The sequence below is a fragment of the Pseudonaja textilis genome, chromosome Z (genome assembly GCF_049901715.1).
Source record: "Pseudonaja textilis isolate UNSWEBS1 chromosome Z, rPseTex1.2, whole genome shotgun sequence".
Classification (NCBI taxonomy): domain Eukaryota; kingdom Metazoa; phylum Chordata; class Lepidosauria; order Squamata; family Elapidae; genus Pseudonaja; species Pseudonaja textilis.
In genome coordinates this window covers 85979530-85998854 of record NC_142008.1, presented here as the reverse complement: position 1 = coordinate 85998854, position 19325 = coordinate 85979530, and the positions used below count along the sequence as shown (strand labels likewise).

General features: G+C 39.0%; 1 protein-coding gene and 1 long non-coding RNA gene across 4 annotated transcripts in view; one reads left to right on the top strand and one right to left on the bottom strand.

The window, feature by feature from the left end:
• The window catches only part of LOC148124126 (uncharacterized), a 56922-nt gene that overhangs the window by 14699 nt on the left and 22898 nt on the right, over positions 1-19325 (top strand). The window contains exon 2 of the long non-coding RNA XR_015740189.1: positions 11012-11077. This is a non-coding gene — a long non-coding RNA (uncharacterized LOC148124126). The remainder of the gene's footprint in view (positions 1-11011; positions 11078-19325) is intronic.
• The window catches only part of LOC113449815 (amine oxidase [copper-containing] 3-like), a 38152-nt gene that overhangs the window by 18205 nt on the left and 622 nt on the right, over positions 1-19325 (bottom strand). The window contains exon 1 of one of the 3 annotated variants that reach the window (XM_087916832.1): positions 17464-19163. The exons of 1 other annotated variant lie outside the window; for it this stretch is intronic. In XM_087916832.1, coding sequence (XP_087772958.1) covers positions 17464-19033 — 1570 coding nt within the window. In that variant the 5' untranslated portion in view covers positions 19034-19163. Of the gene's footprint in view, positions 1-1673; positions 3358-17463; positions 19164-19325 lie in introns of those variants that run through there. One more of the 3 variants, XM_026720969.2, reaches the window with a different exon arrangement.

Sequence of the window (19325 nt, the reverse complement as noted above, 5' to 3'; positions counted from 1 at the left end):
TACTCTATTACTCCGATACTAAAGAATTATAATATTAAAGAAAATTGGTGTTTCTATATGCAAGTTGTAGAACAGGGGGAGGAAGGAACTCTTATTGCATAAATATCCTGCTTCAAAATTTTACCAGATGTTACACTAGATGAACCTTGCTCTGGGCCAGCAGGGTTCTTATATTCCCAAATCTCTCCCTGTGGAACAATTATGTCATGACTAATAGTGATCTGAATTATTGGCATAAATCATGGAAAATATGTATTTTATAAGATTGGTTGTTTTTTTAAGCATAGCTGAAGGCATTGGAATATGTGTAAACATCCAAATACACTAAATCCAGGACTGACACAACAAAGTTTATTCTGAATTGAGTATGTATACCATACATAAATTGAGAAACTCCTTTAACTTGTTATTTAATCCTAATTGCCCCTACCTTAAGGACTTTAAAAACCTGAACCTAATAAATTGTAAATGATTGCTTCTCATTGACATTCTTAGACTTGTAGTTATCTTGAGCAGTCCAAGATAAGAAACTGGAACAGAAGATAAGAATATGGTAGGAGAGAGGAGGAGGAGGGTGGGAGAGGGGGGTATTGATGTATGAAGAAAAGCTCATTTGAGTTCAAAAGAGCAACTTCTAGAAAAGGCATACATTACGTATATTAAACTTTAGGGTTAAATGAGCAAATATAGACTATGTGTGCTTATACATGATTGTATGTTAATGTGAGTAGACAAGAAGCTAGAAACAACTAATCATGTTGTATTTAGAAATTCAAATTATTTTCATTCAGCCTAAATCATTGTTTGATTTATTTTGATATCATTGATGAATGATGGAAGTAGTGTGGTTCAGTGGTTAAAAAATTGAGCCGAAAGTGGATAAGCTTAAACTAAGTTCACTCTAAATTATGAAAGACCGTTTGAAATTACAATGACCCTGAAATGACTTATGACCATTTTTTTCACACCTATGACTGTTACAGCATCCCCAGGGTCACGTGATCAAAATTCAGATGCTTGGCAACTGACTGAATATTTATGAAAGTTTCAGTGTCCCGGGGTCACTTGATCCCCTTTTGCAACTTTCTTTCAAGCAAAGTCAATGGGGAAGCTTGATTCACGTAACAATCCTATTGCTAACTTAATAACTGCAGCGATTCAATTAATAATAGTGGCAAGAAAGGTTCTAACATGGGGCACAATTCACTTAACAATTGCCCTGCTTAACAATTGACATTTTGGGCTCAGTTGCGTTCAGTTGAAGACTATCTGTAATAAAGTGTGTGCGAGAGAGAAAGGGAGGGAGGGAGGGGGAGGGGGGGAGAAAATGTTTTCATTGTTCAAATGGTGGCCTCTTCAGGTGCAGATTCTTTACTCTGGAAATTGAATTACAAAGTGGTACAATTTGGAGATTCAGTAGAAAATATTGTAATATTAAATAATTCTGCAGCTCATCAATTTTCACTATCGGACCAAGTTGGGCAACCATCAGTTTCTATTTTGGTCTCTGATTCTACTAACTATCAAATCACTCTTTGGCTTTTCCATAAGAAACCCAATTTGAGACAGACTAAAGGACAATAATAAGCAGTGGGGCAGAGAGTTACCAACAACAGTAGAAAATAGTGCAAAATTGCAACGATCAAAGTTATTTAAGATTCCCAAAGACTTACCTCCAACATCTAAATCAACTTTGGAGTTGATGACATGAGTATGGATTGTACCAAGTGTGTGATCTGCAACTCTATTGCCATAATTCAGCCCGTCACCATGGAGGAAAGATGAGATTATGTATCCAGTTGCTTGGACTTTGCTTTCAATGGCACCATTTGGATGAAAACTAAAACTCCAGACATAGTCATAGTTACCAATGGTAACTATAAAACGTATGACTAGTGAAGAACTAGCGAGTCCCCCATAATAGAAAGACTGAAAATTGGAAAAATGACGCCGGAAAGGGGTCCCTGTACTCTGCTCAAACACACAAATTGAGTTCTTGTGTACCTCTGGCTTGATGTTTTCAATTAAATAAACAGCATCGAGGTAGGTGGCAGAGTAAGGGCAATCAACTCCACGAACTAATGAATAAGCAAATCTTCCTATTCCAAAACTTGCATCCATATATCGAGTTATCATTCCACTAGGACTATTGGAGCCATAGATAGAAATGGCATCCTGCACACTGAGTTCATATACAATCCTTTGGTCCTTGAATCGGATATCATAGAGATGGAGTCCCTTGTGTACATCCATCCGAAAGGCAAAACTCCAGGTTGGGGTAGTTATTTGGTTGTTTCTCACTTTGTAGCGTTGCCCCAAAGGCTCATGGCTGAAGGATCCAGGTTTTAGAGGGGGTGTCCTTGGATGAAGTGAGGAAAAGCTCCTATCAGAAGAAACCGGCTTAACTTTTGTTACACTCACCCGCTTTGCTTTGAATTCTTTTTCCAATTCTGCCAAACCGTTAAAATATTGGCCATTATAAAATACTTTTGAGACTTTCCAGTGAGCGACATTCAGACTGCTGTGGTCAACAAGTACTTCTAGTCCCAATGGATGCAAGAAAAAGCCACTTACATTCTGAAACAAGGTAACCCAGGAAAAGCGTTCTCCAGACTGAGACCCTCCAGGTACTGCAAGAATACCTTCAAAATTGCTTCCATTATGCCCAAATACTTGAGTCAAAAAAGTGGGTGCCTCTAAAAATTTCTTCTCCACTAGGAATGTCCGAATATCCCCAAATTCACTGAGTAATATAGGTCTGCCATGATAGAATAATTTCTTTCCATACTTTTGCACTGTCACATCCCAATGATATGTGGGCACTGGAAGTGGCCCTACAACATACTCAGTGATATTTGGTTCTGGTTGATTTCCAAAATACACCACAGCCAATGCTTGTCGAGGAGGGCGTGGTCCATCATGATCAAGGAATTTCAGCACCTCTTCCTTGCTGGGGATATTGACATCAACATAATAAATGAAATTTTTGGAAAATACAACATGAGAATCATCTACCAAGGGCAACTGTAGTTGCAGATATTTCACCACCTGTACCATCTCTTCTGCTGACAGGGCAGCAAATATCACATTCTTGTTCTTCTGACTTCTATCCAAGGAAATAGATGACTTAGTACCACAATGACTAGACTTCTCCCTCCTGGTCACCAACACACACACCAAGGCAAAAATTGTAACCAAAGCAAGTATAAGAAGAACAAGGAGAGCTTTTGGGTTCATTGCAAAGATATGGCTTGAAGACTCACCAGCTGTTTAAATGAAGGCAGTCCCAAAGACAATTCAATAGCTGCTAGATGGCAAGAGACTTTATCTATTTTCTGCAGGAAATGGGACCTCACTGGATTGGTTCCAAAAAGTGGAGGCTTAGAATTCATGGTTTTGATTAAAAAGTAAACGCCCTTTCATGGCAGCTTTAATCTTTTACAGTGCCAAAAGTGAACAATGCATGTAGTGAAAGACTATAGATCACAAGAAAAGAACTAAATATTAAATTGAAAATAACAAATTACTTAATTTTGAAAAGATTCCTGAACTTATTGCTACATTGCTCATTTATGCATTTTTACTATTCTCCAAGCAAATAAATAGACTTTGTATTAGTCTTAATAGAGAAATGTTGCTCTATTAAGTACACAGTACAACTGCTATTTGTACAAAGCATCAAATCTCAAATGTGCATAGAAGTAAATTGGAGGATCAGTTGATCTACAGCTGCAAAGAACTGAAGTTGGACTAGATGCTTAGGGCATAGCATAAATTAGAAGAACTAAGAAGAACAATTGATGGGCTTCAACAGTAGAGTTTTTTTGAAACATTAAGTTTATCTGACTGCAGAAAGTTAGAGGAAAGCTCCAGAAATGGAATGTATGGGAGAAGTGCAAGTGCTACAGCTTCAGAAACTGCAGCCCATGCTAGAAATAAATTATTTAGGTCACTTTTGCACTGGCAATGTATTGTATTCTGTAGTCTTTCAACAATGGCTATGTCAAAATTATATTAATGAAGATGGGCTTCACATCACTTTAGGGTAGTGCTCTGAAGATGCTGTAAATCATTAGTGAAGAAACAGATTTAGAATCATTGTAAGCAAGATAAATCAGAAGGTAATGAAATTCAGAATATGTGAAGAAAATCTACCCATTACACCATGCATAGCTTACAAAAGTGGAGACAGGCCACTGATACTAATCAGGTTTCTCCTGCAGGAACAACTGGGAGTTTTTTTGAGATAGGGATTTGAGACTGTCTCAGCATATTAAAAAGCATATTATAATAATGTGAGGATTTAGGATATTCAGGTAGAATAAAATATATACATTAACCAGGTATCGGAACCAGTTTTGGAAGTGTAGAGAACAAACAAATGAACAAACAAGCCTATGGCATTGTTTGCCAAAGACTGTGTAACTTTCATCCGCTCTTTGTCCAGGCAGCATGAAAAGTCATGACATATTGAGTGTATCAATCAGCTCTTGGACAAATAACTACGTGGTTGGAATGTTCTTGGAATTTTTGTGATTTCCCTATAGAATGGCACATGAAGTTCAGGAAATTTTTATTTTTACTGTACCGTGATATATTTTCCATGGAAGATAAAAGCCTATTGTCTTTATGTAAACAAGGCTGCCAGGAAGCATCCATCTGTGAAAGGGCTTTTTAAAAAAGGCATATCAAAGAGGACTGCCATATAGTAGCTCTTAAACACTGTTATCACTACATTTCTGCTACGTACTAGAAATTAAATTGTTAAAGATCATTCAAGTTCCAGGAAGTCTGTCCTGGACTTATAACTATTTTTTTAGTGGCTGTTCAAAGTAAAAACAGCACTAAAAAAAGGTGACTTATGATTGTTTCCCACACTTATGACCTTGGTAGCATCCTTGTGATCATGGGATCAAAATTCAGATGCTTCGCAACTGACTCAAATTTATGATGGTTGCAATACTCCAGGATTTGTTGACAAGCAAAGTGAATGTGGAAGCCAGATTCACTTAACAACCATGTTACTAACTGAACAACTGCAGTGCTTCCCTTAACAACGGTGACAAAAAAGGTTGCAAAATGGGATGAACTTCATTTAACAACTGTCTTGTTTAGTAAGAGAAATGCGGGGGCTCAAATATGGTTGTAAGTCAAGGACTACCTTTTATTTAGCAGCCAGGAGTCATGCTCTCATGCATATTCCCATGCAGTTTTTTTAATCTCATAGTTCTGTTACTGAAATAGAGGAAAATAAAGTTCCTTAGGAAAATAAGGAAGGAATTAATAATGAATTAACTAATGGGAAAAATAAAGAAAAGGAAACTATATCAGATCCAGATGAACTGGTTGCTATTTTAGTTCTACTACCTCCAGTCTGACATCCTGCCTAGATGATAGGGGACCATTTTCTCAGAAATATATTACACCTCAAGGCTATCTTTGAGCAATGTCAGAGTAAGATTAAGGATTGGAATTCTCCCTCCCTCCCCTCCCCTCCCTTCTCTTCCCCTTTCTGCAGGCAGATAGAGGCTGCTGCTGGGTAGGAAAGACACGGAGGGAAAGGGAATTCGACCAGGTGGCCACGAAGTTGTTAGGTGGCATTGAAAAATGTGGGTCACATGATTGCAGAAATGCAACAGTGGTGCTGAAGCGGCAGCAACCCAACAGTGCTGAAGTAGTTACAATTTACCCAGATTTCATTACCTTGGGGTGTATGGGATCCTGGCATTTTGTAAATTAGCCTTTTTGATATACCTTGGTTAAAAAGATTTAGGCCTATCATGCACTGTTTCGTACAATTAAAGGTTACCAACACAAGTGTGTGTGTGTGTGTGTGTAGATAGATAGATAGGTAGATGATAGATAGATAGATGGATGGATAGATAGATAGATAGATAGATAGATAGATAGATAGATAGACAGATAGGTGACTTCAATTTTCTGGTGGTGAAGTCTGCTACTCCTAGTTCTTCAGTGCCATCATGGACTCTGACCAGAGCCTGCAGATTGGGCCATGAACATCATAACCCCGCTGTCCAAGAATAAAAACAATCCAGCAGATTGTTCAAACTATCAACAAATACGCTTTCTATCACACACAATGAAACATTTTGAGTAGATCATTGATCAGTGCCTATGTGACATTGTAAAAATCAGTACCCATCAATGTGGCTTTGTCAAAGACTCTAGTATTTCTGACTCCATATTTGCAGTTAGTTTGCATGCTCGTGGAGAAACACCAAGAAAAGGGGATCCCATTACATTTGGTTTTCCTTGACCTTGAAAAAAACTTGGATTGTGTTTCGCATCAATTAATTTAGTATGCATTATGTGACTACAATGTGCCTGAACAACTGATAACACGGGTATAGATGCTGTATACAAATACCAACCATTGCATGAAAAACATTGTTGGCCTTTTTGATAGCTTTCTTGGTGTTCATCAAAGTTCAGCATTATCATCATTGCTGTTCATGTTTATCATAATTTTTTTCTCCTATAATCCTTAATTCAGGGTCAAGTTGAGGCAACTGAATCTAGCTCAGCATTTACTGGCCAGATGTCCTAGCCAATTTAGCCTGCACCTCAACATCAAAAAAGCTGAATAGTTAGAGATCAGCCCAAACAATGCCACCATACAAGTCAGCAGTGAAAATCTAGTGAAGACCAACACATTTTGTTGTCTACGATTCCATCTACAAAGTGATGGCAGCATCAAAAATAAAATATGTATATATAAGAGTAAACAGAATATGATTACAGTGGAAGGAGATAACTGATGTGCTTCGAGATTGATGCATGCCAATCCATGGGTATAGATGCTGTATACAAATACCAACAGTTGCATGAAAAACATTGTTGGCCTCTCTTTATATACCTTTTATTAATAAAAGGTATATAAAACATGGTGCACCCAGAAGCTCTATATGTTGCTGAGTGCTGGACAGCCACCAAATGTTAATTGAATGCACTTTACATGCCATGGAGATGTGCATGCTTCCCTGGTGGTTAGGTGATTCTCTCCTTGACTGTGTACGCCACGACACAGTTCGGAGCAAAAGGGCATTGTGTCAATAAAATGCAGGAGAAACGCCTACAGTGGTATGGCCATGTTCTATGACCAGCACCTCACACAGTTGCCTGTTACATCCCTTTCCACTTTAATATAGATGGCAAGCACCCCATGGAAGACAACAGAGAAGATGGCAAGATGGCCCACGGTGGCCCACGTGGTAAGATGCTAAGCCTGCGCGCTACTGAGGTCGACAGCTTGACTGTTCGATTCCTGTGAGTGAATAAACCATGTAGGGACAAGAAAGGAGCCTCTCCCAAATTCCTACAGTCATTCAAGTGTCCCATGGGTAAAGATTACACTGACTGAAAAAATTCCTTTCACAGAGGCAGGCAGCCACCTTGGTGATCCCTGGCTAACATATGCCATACGCTAAATAAATAAATAGAGAAAATGCAGGAGAAATGCCTGCAGTAGTACGGCCATGTTCTATGAGCAGCACTTCACACAGTTGCTCGTTACAGCCCATTCCACTTTAATGTAGATAGCAAGCGCCCCATGGAAGACAACAGAGAAGATGGAAAGATACAATAAATGTGGGCATGAAAATGTCCAGTTAAACACAGATGTTACATTTGATTGTGCAACATGGTGATTATTGACTTGAAAAACAAACTGCACCTGCAGGAAAAATGCTAGGATGATTATGACGTTTGTTTTCCAATAGTTCATTGTTCCCAGTGGTGGGATTCAATTTTTTTTACTGCCGGTTCTGTGGGCGTGGCTTGGTGGGCATGGCAGGGGAAGGATACTGTAAAATCTCCAGTCAGAGGTGGTATTTGCCCGTTCTCTGAACTACTCAAAATTTCCACTTCCGGTTCTCCAGAACTGGTCAGAACCTGCTGAATGCCACCTCTGATTGTTCCCAGTCTTCACAATAATGTAAAAATGCTCTCCACAACAACAGTGAAAAGATAACCTTATCCACGTAAAAGAGTTTTGGGGTATTCCTTTCGGTTAAGATAGGCGGATGAAAGCACCGGTTATTAAAACACGGGACAATAAAATAGTTAACAAAATTTAATAATGAATCAGTGCATTGATCTGGGTCATTGGGCATAGCTCTTGTTAAAATATAACTGTAGATATTATTAATAAAATGGACTCTTTGATTTATAATAGTAGTAGTAGGAGGCAATAATTTCTTCCATAGAATTTCTCTTGATATGTTATAAAAAGCTAATTTTATTTCTGTGAGGGCTGCATACAATGGAACTTAAGACTGTGGGCATATTTTTCTGCTAGCTGGGATAAGATCATTGCTGGATCAAATGTACGTTTACCTTGTTTAGATCCTGCTTATTCTTCTGTTAAGAAGATGTTATTATCTTCCGTTCAATCCAAATATTTTTTCATGTATGAAACACAAATACCCATATAGGAAACATACTGTATATATGAATCTGCATTTTTAGCATGTGTTTCACTATGTTCAGGTTAGCTACTTGAGAGTAGCAAAGATGGGCAACAATTAGTTAATCTTTCCAGCAGTCATTCCAGCTGGAAGTGACCTAAAACTAACCTTTTGTTAATGGGAAAGGCAGTCACCAGAAAGGGAAAACTCTATGCAGAATAAGAAAATCTCTTTTTCATTGTAATTTTCCAAAACTAATCACAGTAAAGGCTATTTTTTTTCACAATTTTCTCTTCAGTCTACTTCCTCTCTTAAGGCACATCTATGTTTGCATTTTTGGAATTTTCTTCCCGGTCCAGAATAAACACAATCCAAGAGAATAATTCTGCAGAGAGACTTTCTCCACCAAAGATCAGAACGAAGGAAGGCTTGGCTACTCAATGTGCTAAGCCTTGCAGCTTAAATTGAATAGATATCATTAACTGATTTTCAGTTCTTGGCATTTTATTATTTCTACTGCCAAAATATTAGTCCTTGTACATTTTAAAGAATTTTGAATCCTCCTCCAAATGCTTCTACTTCTCAGTTTGCTGGGAATTCTGAGAATTAAAGTTCCCAAACTAATGTGCCAAACTGGAGACCTCCAACATTAGGCCAAGTTAATCATTGGGAACTTTGCCCATGTGCCTCCAACTATAGAAATAAGTTTTTGATTATTGTGTTCTATGCTATGTTTTCATGGAGTTGCTTAAGCTTTTTGTTTCTTTTTTTTACTTTTTAATCATTGGCCATTTTACCTAGATAGGTGGAAGCATTGAACTGCCCTTGGCTGATCTCCCCAAAAGTAGTATGTACTTGCATGGAAGACCACCAAGAACTAATAAGGCTGTAAACTAGATTGGAAAGTTGAAATATCCTGGAAGAAGGGAATGAAAAGTTTATACTTTTGTCAAGGATGGGACACTGGTTAGCAGGGACTGGGCTCAACTTGAAGAGGACATAAACTGTTAGGTTGAATTCTTACCATGTCAGCGGTATTTCTTAAAATTCCCATAAATAATTAAGGGCTAGAATTCTTTTAAAAATCTGTACTTTTTATTATGTTTACTAATTTATTGGATTCAAGGTATGGGGCAGGAAGACGAGACAAATGGTAGAATGCCATTTGTTTATGTTTTAGATAAAATAGCTGGTTGTGAAAGAAAAATGTGCTGGTCTTTTTAATCCACTCAGCTAGCCTCCAGTCTTGATAGTTGGGACTGAAATTCAATAGATATGAAATTAGTTGGATGCTGCTGTGAATTTCATTCTTTGACAAAGTGACTAAACTAGTGGATCAGCAAAATGCTGTGTATTCTTAGATTTCAGGAAGACATTTGTCAAAGTAGACCACAACTTACTTCTTGCTAAGATAGAAAAATATGAGATAGCACCACCACCTGATGGATTTGTAACTGGCTGAAAACCATACTTAATGTGTAGTCCATAATGGAACTATGTCTACATGGAAGGAAAAGGTCTGTTTTAGGCCCAGTACTCTTCTACATTATCATAAGCAATTTAGACAAGGGAGTAGAAGGGGAACTCATCAAATTTGAAGATGACATGAAGCAACAACCCAGAAGATAGGCTTAAGATCCCAATGGATCTCAACAGAGCTAAACATTGGGCCAGGTCTAAGACTTTTTGGCTCCTACCCAGGCCTCTCTATCCCAGGCCCTTCGGTGTGGCCCATTTGATGAAATACTGTTGGCCCCGGGCTTTTGGCTGCCTGGGATAGTTAGCCCGAGCCAATTGGCTAGCTGCCAATGCTGGCAGCCAGAAGCCAGGGGGCAATTGATAGGTTTGGGAGAGGTGCTGCAGCCAAACGGTCAAGCGCTTGTTAGGAGAAGGAAGGGGAGGGGATGGAAGCTCCCATGTACCTGATCATGCCTCCTGATAATGACTGGGAAGGGAAGAGTGGGTTGGGTGGTAAGTAAGCCGGCTTCATCCAAAAGAGTTTTTGTTTTGGGTGGGTATCCTAGCCTTAGAAGGAGAGAGGGAAGGAGGAAGGGAAGGGAAGGAGGGGAGAGAGAGAGAGAGAGAAGGGAGAAAAGAAAAGAAAGGGAGAGTGAGAAAGAAAGAGAAAGAAAGAAAAGGCAAAGAAAGAAAGAGGGAGGGAAGGGAGAAAGACAGGAAGGAAGGAAAGAGGAAGGGAAAGTGAATGAGATATGAATGGATGGATGAATAGAGGGAGGGAGAGAAAAAGGACCACAAACCCTGGCACTAGATGCAGCTTCAGAGGGCAATTTGAAACAGCACAGCAATCCAGAGCTGAAAGGGACTTTAGAGGTCATTTAATCCAACTTTCTGTGCTCCAGCAGGACACCTTTTGTCATCTGGGTTATTTTTGTGCCTCTAACAGAGGAACGTTCCCAGAAAAGGGAAGGAATTTACTAGGACAAAGCTGCCCTGCAGAGAAAAGCAGAGGAAAGCTAAGTAGTCCTTAGCTTATGACCACAATTGAACCCAAAATTTTGGTTGCTAAGCAAGAGCGTTGTTAAAGTGAGTTTTGACACATTTTAACTCAATCCATCCTCCAACAGTAGACGTCAATCCCTGCGGACCAGATTGAGAATTTGAGAGCAAAGATGATTGACACGCTCATAAGGGTAAGGGTACCATTCAACTTACTGTATGTCCACCATTGAGCCTTGAATCTCCATTGCTAAGCGAGACAGTTGTTCAGTGAGCTTTTACCCACGATCTTTCTTGCCACTGTTGTTAAGCAAGTAGTTTCAGCTCTTAAGTAAGTCACATGGTCGTTAAGTGAATATGGCTTCCCTGTGGACTTCGTTGGTCAGGTCGCAAAAAAGGATCATGTGATTCTGGGACACAGAGCATCGTAAGTATGACTCAGTTGCCAAGTGTCCCTGTCCGAATTTGGATCACCTGGCCATGGGGATGCTGCAATGATCCTTAAGTGTGAAAAACAGTCATAAGTCCCTTTTTCCAGTGCCATTATAATTGGAATGGTTGCTAAGTAAATGCAGCTTCCCCGAATCTTTGTTGCTAAGAGAGACATCTGATCAGTGAGCTTGGACCCATTTTACAATGGTTCCTGCCACCGCTATAAAGTGGATTGTTGTTTAAATCAGTCAGACGATGGTTAAGCAAAGCTGGCTTCCCCAGTGTCTTTGCTTCTCACACGGTCACAAAAGGGAGATCACGTCACGTGACCCCAGGAGGCTGTGACTGTCATAAATACAAGTCAGTTGCTACTCATTCGACTGTAAGTCACGTGGCCATTGGGATACTGCAGTGGTCATAATTGTGAAAAATGGTCAACAGTAGCATTGCAACTTTAAACGGTCAATATGATCATGTTGAAGACGACCTGTACTGTTTTCCAATTTGATGGCAATCCTTGATTTAAGACTGCCAGCCTTGGCCCATGTTGTATATCCTTACCTAAAATCGTGCTGTGGGGGGTGAGGGGAGCAGCAGCCCAATTGCAGGATCAGATGTGGGGTGGGGAGCAGAATATTAGTTTATTTGATAATTTTCTTCATCTGAAAAGGGAGGAAAGTTCTATCTCCCCACCCATTCTGAGGAAATGGAAACTTTGAGGGTGGGGAGATAACCCTAACCCTCTGAAGGGTTCAAATGCAACTGTGAGTAGATAAATATTTCAGTGAGAAGGTAACAGCATTCTATGATGTCATGTTGGCCACAGGATCATGAAAATATCTTTGAACAGCGCTGGAATAATGAAATTGTTTATAATAAGTCAGCAAAAATTTTTTAAAAAGTTGCTGGTGTACATTTTTTGTTAGAACATGAAAGTGAAAAAAGTTTAAACTATCTCAGCCCGGGCTTGGAACAAGAATGATATTGAGGCAGCAACTTCAAACTAATGAGGAAAGAAGGGAAATGGAGAATGTTAAGATTCCCAGTGCAATAGTAAGAATATCTCCTCTTCATAGTCATTGTGGCCCCAAAATTCCAGACATCTGTCCAGTCTCCAAGCTTCTGCTTTTAGGGAAGTTTTTAGAAAGTGGCCCAGCTGTAGCTTCAGAGGGTCCAGAATAAAAAGACTATCTAGATTCTTTGCTATTAACTTTTAAACTAGAGCATAGCATGGTGTCAGCATCGATCAGACCTTGAATCACTTCTCGAATGGGAGCTCTGCTATTTTGGTTCTCCTTAGTCTCTCGGTGGCTCACAGTCCACCAATCATACTATGGACTTTCTGGTTTTATCTGCTGAGATTAAGGATGGAGGCACTGTTCTACAGCAGTTTTCCTCTTTGCTCTGCTCAGATTGATGCCTCAGGGTTTGATGCTCTTACTATCTCTGTTTAAATGAGTTTATCTATTCCTTTGGGGACGGGTACCATTAGTATACTAATGATATCCAGTTGTATACATGTCTGGGCCGTCCAAGTGATGCTATCAAATCTTATCCTAGTGTCTAAATGGTATAGGGATCTGGGTAGGAAAAGACAGATTCAGGCTCAATCCCAACAAGACTAAGTGTCTCTGAGTAGTTAGACTGCCCAGGCCTGGATTTTTTTCCATATTCAAGCCTAGATGTAGATACCCGCATTCAGAACTGGCATGAAATTTGAGGTATTTTCTGGATTCACAGTTCTTGCCTGAAGAATATTCAGCAACTGTAATCAGGAAGACATTTACTGAGATTCATCCAATATGTACCTGCTCCTATACCAGGGCCCCCTGCAAACAATCAATCCCATCCTAGTCACCTTGTACGTGGATTATTGCAGTGCAATCTAGATGGGACAGCCCTTGAAGACTACTCAAAAGTGGCAATTACTTCAGAATACGACAATGAAAGCAGAGATGGGCATTCCTCAATATGCCCATATAAAATTGCTACTCCATGAATGGCATTGGCTACAATACAGCTTCTGGATGTAATTCAAGGTGATAGTCATTACCTGTACATCCCTTCATGGCATAGGTTTTGCCTGTCTGAAGGGCTGCCTATCTCCAATGGTTTTTGTCCTTCCTCTATCATCAAATAGAGCGGGCACACTCCTGGTTCTATCAATTAACATCTCTTTCCTCTAACTTTCTGCAGGTCTTTTCTGGAAGAGCATCTGCCTTCTAGAACATCACCCTCCCACAGATCTATACAGTTTCCATCCTCAAAAGCTTTAAAAGGGTTTTTGAAAACCTGTTTTTTCCACCAGATCTTGGTTAGGATGGATGGCAAGGCTCCTTTAGATTTTATGTATCATTTCTATTGTATTTAATGTAGTAAGCTGATGAATTTGGGCAGCCCTCTGAAAAAGGAAGGGAGAGGTTTCTGGTTGATGTTGTGGTGAGATCAGTTGTGAGGAGTGGGTCTCTGCACTCCTGCACTGAATTCTCCCTGTTGGAAGGCTCTGAAAGGAGCTAAAGCCACCCTGTAGGGGTGGTGAAGAAGAGAGGGGCACCCTGTAGGTTGCAGAGAGCCTCAACTCTTCCATCTGACTCAGGCCTTCTTCCCTGTCATCCGCAACAAGGCAGCCACCATGGCTGCTGTGGAGCTAGGACAGCCGAGGCACTAAAGAAATGTGCAGGAGCAGTGTAGATGAATGGTGATTGGAGCTGGGTGAGATGATTCCTTTTTTATCTAGAACCTAATCTTAAAAGGAAAAAGAAAAAGAAAATCCAGGAAAAGAGACTCTTAGAACTATTTGTTAAAGCAGTGAATAATTATACAGAGAAAAATCCTAGACCCAAAAGAAATGAACTAAGGGGAGAAAACTTTTTAAAAAAATTAAAAATTGGACTTTCAAACTGGGAAGGCATTGTTTTGGAAAGGCATTATAAGATGCTGGAACTATCTACTTGAATAGCCAACTTTGCTTCCAAAAATTGAATTAAAATTGGATTAATTAATTTGTCAGATTTGAAACAACACTGAAACCTAAGCTGAAGATGCCACCTACTGATGAATAAAACATATATCATACACCTATAAACCTGGGAAAATTTCTGATGAGAAATAAACAACATTAATCTGGAGGACTATGGTGATATGTACTGTTCTATAACTATCTACTTCATGATAACTGGAGACTATTGTAAGAATAAGGCAGGCTCTTAAGTAAAGTGACTTTTGGAAAGTTGCCTAAATGGAACTGATTGAATAATCCTAAAATGTAAATAATTGTGATCAATGTACTGTTGCGACTACACAACACACGCGTTTGAATCGAAGCCACAGCGACCTGAAGGATGGCATTCCTCTTCATCAGAATAAACTCTGTATCATAATAATATGAGCGGTCTATGTAAAGTGCTGTGAGGTGAAGCTATACGCCTTAACCACGATTCATGTGATTGAGTTCATACAAATAATTATCATTAGTAATGGTAATCATGGGTAATAAGGGTAGTCATGGGTAATGAAGGGTAATGAGGGGAAATTATTATAAATATCGAATCCCAGGAAACTCGGGTTAGATCCAACTTTATTTTGTTTGCTTAGCTATTATCTCGGATCTTGCGGAGGAAGGGATAAACAATAAGCTTTTGTGTTACCAAATACTGAAGCGAAGAGTGTCTTATTTTCTCCCTGCACTTGTGCCAAAGAGTAGCTGAGATGTACTTTCTGAGGAACCACATTAGACTTGAATATATTGTTTTTGGACTATTGAGTAAGAGCAGGACTTACTAAAATAAGACAAGGTGCTCCACCAGGGGGAAATGAGTGAGATTTCAAAAGAAATGTCATTGATGTTTCAAAGTGTTAAGGATACTATGACCAAGAATCACAGAGGGATAAAGAACCTAATGCAAGGCATAAATGGGAGAACAGACAGTATCCTACAACTGATAATGAATGAAGATCAAAGAGTCCAGGAAGGAGGAGACAGCAGAAGGAATGGAGGAAAAGATAGAACAGACAAATCAGCAAATAAAGCAAGAAGATGTGAAGAAGATAATAAAGATAATAACGGCTGATGAAATAAATAAAGGGGAAAGTACTTTAAGAGGTTTAAAAATGGAATCGAATAACCTGGAAGATTCTTTTGAAAGGGAGATAGGGTGTTGGGTGGACACTCTGGAGACCTGGCAGCTTAAGAGGGTAGAGATGGGAGAAGTATTCAGACTGAATGGTGAAGACACAGATGCTTATAGAGACAAAGATCCAAGAGAGGAGTATGTGAGGCAAGGCAAAAAATGAATAAGAATTAAAATATTAAAACGATCAAGAGATGATGGATAGAAAGGAATTATTTTTATTTTTTATTTTTTCTCTTTTTCTAATATAATGATGCAAAATGATTAAAAGCTAGAATAGTGGTAGAAATAAGAATACACACCTTATATAAAGCAATAGTTAGATGGAAAGATTTATGATTAAATAATAGGATGATTGGTACTAGAATGGCATATTGTGATTTTGAATAACCAAATAATGAAGGGCTATGTCTTAATATAAACATGTGTATTAACACTAGGATTAGTAATGGTGGCCTGACTAGAAGCTAGAATAGAGGTAGAAATAAGAAATAGGGGGAATATTAGCATATATAATTTTATATAATAGAATATAAGCAATAACTAGATGGAAAGATTAGAGGTTGAAAGATGGTATCCTTAAATAATATTGTGATTTACATTAAAATGGAACATTGAAATATTGAATAACTACTTTAAAACAAACATGTATATTAATACTAGGATTACATAAGTTTACTAATGTAACAAATATTAATATTATTATTGCTATTTGTATCAAAATGAATGATACCCAGAGGCCACACTGTTTATATATTGATACTGATGTATATTTAAAAATCCAACAAAACTTAAAAAAATAAAAATAAAAAGGAAGGAAGGAAGGAAGGAAGGAAGGAAGGAAGGAAGGAAGGAAGGAAGGAAGGAAGGGCAAAAGCAGTGGCAGTTTTTTACTCCTTACTGGCTGTTGCTCACACTATGATGGGGAAGGAGAATAATACTGCCATTTCAATATCCAGCTTGCTCTATGCACAGAATAATACAAGCTTATAAAAGAATATTTTGTAACTTTAGTATTTCTAAAGCTGCTGTAATGATGATTGCTCCCAAAACTAACTATCAGTTTCCTACACTTGTAAGTTTTCTGGTTGGAAGCTCCTAGAGAGAGAAACAATTTAAGTGACAACATTGAATTAGCTGTTTTCCATTCTCTGTTTCTTTATGTATTACAATTATTTATAAACTGTCTTTTGAGATAAAAATATTTTTAAATGACTTACAAGCAATATAAACATGCAAGTAAATACAAGGCAACTTTCTGAAAAATAAGGTTGCTTTTCACTTAACTGCTATAATAGGAGGAGAGGGAGAGAATACAGATGGGAAAGCATCCTGTCTTTCTTTCACAACATCTTGTCAGAAAGGAAGTTGCAATGACCTAGTTGAGAATGATAATTTGAAATTTGGGGCATCAGGCTGAAAGGACATAATGCCTTTTTGCTCAGAAGGTTCAAGTAAAAAAGTACTTGAGGTTTGCCAGCTGGGATTGCATGTACAATAACATATTTGTATCTTCTGCTTATTAAAAAAAAACTCAAAAGAAGGCCAGCTTCAGAGGACAAATGCATTATCACCTGGAAACCAAGTTGCAAATGATAGATCATTATATATCAGCAAGAAATCATTTCTGAAAGCAGAGGGTCAAGGAATATGCCAAGATGAGTAATCTGGAATAGGTTAGCCCCAATTCAGCAGAAGCCTGCTTCTTACTCTGCAATTATAAACAGTACAAAGGTTGAACTTATAGATTTTGCTAATATATAGGAATCTGGGCACTGTCTGAAAAGGACAGTGAATTATTGATAGTCTACAGGGAAAGTATAAACATAAAAGAAGAGAGGCTGATACTCTTGAAATCAGTCTTCATCCAGCATGCTTAAATAGCACAAAGGATATAAAGCAATGCATCCAAATGTCTGTTAAAGATAAAGACCTATCGAAATGCACTATCTACTTTAGAATTAGATAGGATTCATGATTTACAGTACTTGATGGAAACAGAAAATCTGCATACTTACCAGCGATATCTAGATCCACCTTGAAGCCAACAAAGTGTGTATGAATTGTTCCTAGAGTGTAGTCTCCAACTCTGTTTCCATATTCTAGCCCATCATTATGGAGATAAGATGAACTTATATAACCAGTGGCACGGACTTTGTTTTCAATGGCTCCATTTGGATAAAATACAAAGTCCCAGATATAGTCATAATTACCAATGGTGGACACAGAGCGAAAGACCAATGCTGTGCTTTGCAGCCCTCCATAATACAGAGAGTGAAGTTTGGAAAAATGACGCCGAAATGGAACCCCCATATCCTGTTCAAAAACACAAATAGCATCACGAGTAATAAGAGGTCTTTCTACTTCTGCTAGTAAGGTAACATTAAGATAAGTAGCAGAATAAGGGCAGTCAAGCCCTCGCATAAGAGGAGACAAGAACTTTCCAAGTCCAAAACTCCCATCCATGTATCTAATAGACATCCCACCAGGGTTGTTGGAGCCATAGACGGACATAGTATCTTGCACGCTGAGCTCATAGACAACCCTTTCATTTTTGAACCTAATGTCAAAAAGTTGTGGTCCTCTATGCAAATCCATTCGGTAGGCAAAACTCCACAATGCAGAGTGGACTTGGTTGTTTTTCGCACTGTAACGTGGTCCAAAAAGTTCATAATTCAGGGAATGGAGTTTGGCATGATGCACCCTGGGTTTCATTGAGGAGAATCCCCCATCAGCTGGAATTCTGTTCACCTTTTCCACATGCAGATGCCCCTCTGTGAATTCTCTTTCCAATTGTGCCATGTCCCTATAATATTGATCACCATAAAACACTTTCTTGACAATCCAATGGGTAATATCCAGGCTTCTGTGATCTATGAGCACTTCAAGCCCAACAGGATGTAAAAAGTAACCGGTTACATTCTGGTACAGAATCAACCAAGTTGCCCGATCCCCAGATTTCATTCCCTTTGGCGATGTAGTCATTGCTGCTAGATTGGCTCCATTGTAGTTCAATACTTCACGCATGAAGCTTGGGGCTGTGGGGAACAATGTACTCTGCAGAAAGTGGGCCATCTGCTTGTGTTCAGCAATCAGTGGAGGCCTGCGATAATATGGCACTTTTCCTCCATATTTTTGCACTGTCACATCCCGGTGATACATTGGTTGTGGGAGGGGACCGACCACATATTCAGTAACATTTGGATCTGGCTGATTTCCAAAATACACTACAACCAAAGCCTGCCTAGCTGGGCATCTTCCTCCATGATCCAGAAATGACAAAGTGTCTGCTTTAGAGGGCAACTCCAAATCAACAGAGTAAATGCAGTTATCAGAAGGCTTTGCATGAGAAGCATCTTCCAAGGTTGTTCCAAGGTTGGATTTCAAATACTGTACTACATGGACTAATTCCTCTTGTGATAAATCAGCAAAGAGACAACTCCATTTGCTATTTAGATGCTCAGTTAAAGCTTGAGACTGGGAAGCACAGCTCTCACATTTTCCGCCTCTGGTCAACAAGATGCACACGAAAGCAAAAATTGCTAAAAAGGATAGAAAGAGCATGAAGAGAAGAACTTTCTGATTCATCTTTGCAGCAGCAGAAAGAGAGGAGCCTAGCAGTGGTGTTCTGCTCTCTGGAATTATAACTAGCTAGAATGAAAGACAGACTAGAAGGAGGGAGAAACTTGAAAGGTGGGGTTGGTCAAAGGTCAGCAAAGAAATATGACCCTTCTCTTCATGCTTGTGGAAATATGTTTGTGCTGTGGCACAGACATCCTGTGGCTAGAGAAAATAGTGGTGAGTCATGGGATAAATCACAAACCACCTATTTCAGTTTGCTCTTGTAGTCCAGTTTTCCAAGGAATGGCAAATATAGATA